The following is a 3,537-nucleotide window of genomic DNA, read 5'->3' as shown; positions in this document are numbered from 1 at the left end:
TTTCTCCTTTTTTTCTTCCTTTTCCTCCTTTTTTCCCCTCCTTTTTTTCCCCGTCTTTTTTTCTCCTTTTTTCCCTCCTTTTCCCCTTTTTTCTCCCTTTTCCCCTCCTTTTTTCTCCTCTCCTTTTGCTCTTTTTCTTCCCCTCCTTTTTGTCTTTTTCCTTTCCTTTTTACTTTCTCCTCTCCTTTTTCTGCTCTCCTTTTTCTTTTTTTCTCTCCCTTTTCTCCTCTCCTTTTTCTCTTTTTTCTCTCCTTTTTCTCCTTTTTTCTCCTTTTTCTCCTCTCGCTTTTCTCCTTTTTTTTTTTTCCTCTTTTTTTGTGTTTTAAATAGAAATATATAATTAAATTTACAAATGCTATTTACAGGTTTAATTACAAAAAAAAAAAAAAAAAATCAAAGAGAAAGAGAGACACCCCTTAGACGTTAATAAATCTAAAAATAAAAAATATATAATAACCCCCCCCCACCCCAACAAAAAAATAAAATTCAAGCCAAAGGAGGGCAGCGGCCGGCCTTGTGTGTGGGGGGGGTCACACCGTCGTCTCGCCCTGCTTGCTGTTGGTGAGTCGCGTGTAGAACTTCCTCCACGAGTGCAGGGTTTTCCCCGACCATATCCAAAAGCCGGAGGTGATGCCCACGATGAGAGTCATGAGATACTTGATCATGTAGACGGTGAAATCGGGGGTCATGCGGGGGGTGAAGTGGAGCGGGCAGGGGATGGCCAAGCTCTTGCAGTTCTGGCTGATCCAGCTGCGCTCCCAGTGCTCGCGGAAAGCCTGCTCGTAGAAATAACAAGCGATGACGATGGTGGCCGGGACGGTGTAGAGGACGCTGAAGACCCCGATACGAACCATCAAGCGCTCCAACTTCTCCGTTTTGGTCCCTCCATGTTTCATGATGGTGCGGATGCGGAAGAGGGAGACAAAGCCGGCCAGAAGGAAGGAGGTACCGATGAAGAGGTAGACGAAGAGCGGGGCCAACACGAAGCCCCGGAGAGGGTCGATGTTGTTGAGGCCCACGAAGCAGACGCCGCTCAGCAGGTCCCCGTCGATCTGCCCCATGGCCAGGATGGTGATGGTCTTGACGGCCGGCACGGCCCAGGCGGCCAAGTGGAAATACTGGGAGTTGGCCTCGATGGCCTCGTGGCCCCACTTCATGCCGGCGGCCAGGAACCAGGTAAGGGAGAGGATGACCCACCAGATCGAGCTGGCCATGCTGAAGAAGTAGAGCATCATGAAGAGGATGGTGCAACCTTCCTTCTTGGTGCCCTGCACCACCGTGCGGTAGCCGTCCTCCTGGAAACGTTCGTTGCAGACCACCCTCTCCTCCAGCACGAAGCCGGCAATGTAGGCCACCGACACCATGGTGTAGCACCCCGAGAGGAAGATGATGGGTCGCTCGGGGTAGCGGAAACGCTGCATGTCCACCAGGTAGGTGGTGACGGTGAAGAAGGTGGAGGCGCAACATAAGACGGACCAGATGAGGATCCAGATACGGGCAAAACGGATCTCATCCTCGTTGAAGAACATGTGGCCATCGGGCCGGGTGGGCTCGCAGGGCGCCGCACAGTCCTTCTCGCCCAAGAACTTGTAGTTGAGGTAGCTGGGCACCTTCAGCGCCCGCGGGCAGTGGAAGGGGTGGTCGAGGGTGGCGTAACGAGGGGCGCCCGGGGTGCCCTGGCCGGCTAACGGCGTGGCACTGGTGAGCAACGCCGGCGAACCGCCATCCTCCGAATGGTTCTGCCCCACGCAGATCTGCTCGGCGCCGTGCCGGGGGAAATTCTCGCACCGTAATCGCTCCGGCCATTGGAAACCGAATTTATTCATGAGGGCTTCGCAGCCCTGGCGCGCCCGCTCGCAGATGGAGCGGCACGGCGGGATGGCCTGCTCCAGCACTGTGCAGACCGGCGCGTACATGGAGCAGAGGAAGAACTTGAGCTCCAACGAACACTGGACCTTCACCAAGGGGTAGAACTGGTGGACCTCCAACCCTGCATCCTCCTGGTTGGTGTGACCCAGCAGGTTGGGCATGATGGTCTGGTTGTAGGCGATGTCGGTGCAGAGCGGGATGGAGATGGGTTGGCAGAAGCCGTGGTCGGGGATGGAGATGCCCTTCTCACCGTGCAGCTGGCTCCGGCATGGTGCCGGCACGCTCAGTCCCACCAGCAGCCAGGCCAGGGCAGGCAGCATGCCGGGGGGGCCCATGGTGCCCCGAGCTGCTGTGCCCGGATTTACCGTGCCTGGTGCCCAGCCGGACGGACGGTCCTCCTGTCCGGTTCTGCTGTGCCTGGTGTTCCCTGGATGGCTCCTGGTGACCGGATCTGCCGCACCCGGTGCTCCCTGGATGGCTCCCAGTGACCGGATCTGCTGTGCCCAGTGCTCCCTGGATGGCTCCCAGTGCCTGGACACGCTGAGGTCCCACCTGGATGGCTCCCGGTGACAGGATCTACCGTGCCCAGTGCTCCCTGGATGGCCCCCGGTGACCAGACCTTCCGTGCCCGGTGCTCCCTGGATGGCTCCTGGTGACCGGATCTGCCGGATCCGGTGCTCCCTGGACGGCTCCTAGTGATCCGATTTGCCGTGCCCTGTGCTCCCTAGACAGCTCCCGGTGCCTGGACACGCTCAGATCCTGCCTGGACGGTTCCCGGTGATCAGATGTGCTGTGCCCGGTGCTCCCTGGACGGTTCCCGGTGAGTGGATGTGCCGTGCCCGGTGCTCCCTAGACGGTTCCCGGTGCCTGGACACGCTCAGGTCCCGCCCGGACGGTTCCCGGTGAGTGGATTTTCCGTGCCCGGTGCTCCCTGGACGGCTCCCGGTGCCTGGACACGCTGAGGTCCCGCCTGGAGGGGTGCCGGTGCCCGCAGCGTGCCTGCCCGCTACCCGGCTGCTGCTGTCCCGCTTTACCGTGCACGGCGGGACGGCTGCCGGTGCTCGGACGTGGCGCTCCCGGTGCCCGGACCCGGGGGTCCCGCTGCTCGGCGGCGCGGCTCCCGCTCCCTGAGCCCCGGGACGGGAGGCGGTGATGCCTGTGGGGGGGTGGTACCAGGGCGGAGGAGGGGGGGTGCCGGGGGAGCGGAGCGGCCTCACCGGACGCTCCCGCCGCCTTTGTGCGGGGCAGCGCCGCGTCCCCGCCGGGCGGAGCGGGCCCCCCCGAGCCCCGCCCCCGCCGGGCCCCGCCCCCCCAGCGCAGCCAATCACATTCAAACCGCGCGGCCGCCCCGCCCCCCGCCGCCCCCGGACCCGCCCCCCCCCGCGGTCCGCCCCCCCCCCGTCCCCGTCCCCGGGGGTCACCGGCCCGAGGGGAGCCCGCCCCCCCCGCCGCCAACTTTTTCCGCGCCGTGAAAACTCCCCCTGCGGCGTGGGGTCGGGACGGGGCCACGGGGAAAAGTCCCTCCCCGGGTCCCCTGTGTCGTCCCCCCCCGCGTCCGTGTCCCCTGCCCCCCTCCGGGTCCGTGTCCCCTTGCCCACCCGTGTCCCCTGCCCTCCCCCATATGCCCTGGAGCCCCACATCCCCTGCACCCCCGTGTCCCCTGCGCCC

At 62.4% G+C, this 3,537-nt stretch overlaps 1 protein-coding gene across 1 annotated transcript; it reads right to left on the bottom strand.

Moving 5' to 3' along the window:
* Positions 1-330: 330 nt before the first annotated feature.
* Positions 331-3,107, bottom strand: FZD2 (frizzled class receptor 2). The gene has a single exon (XM_074562015.1). It carries the CDS (start codon positions 2,202-2,204, stop codon positions 531-533), a length of 1,674 nt encoding a protein of 557 aa, XP_074418116.1. The 5' UTR covers positions 2,205-3,107; the 3' UTR covers positions 331-530.
* Between the last annotated feature and the right edge of the window lie 430 nt (positions 3,108-3,537).

Source organism: Larus michahellis, chromosome 18 (assembly GCF_964199755.1).
Source record: "Larus michahellis chromosome 18, bLarMic1.1, whole genome shotgun sequence".
In the NCBI taxonomy this organism is placed as follows: domain Eukaryota; kingdom Metazoa; phylum Chordata; class Aves; order Charadriiformes; family Laridae; genus Larus; species Larus michahellis.
Note: the sequence above shows the minus strand (reverse complement) of the source record. Positions and strands in the feature narration are given on the sequence as shown.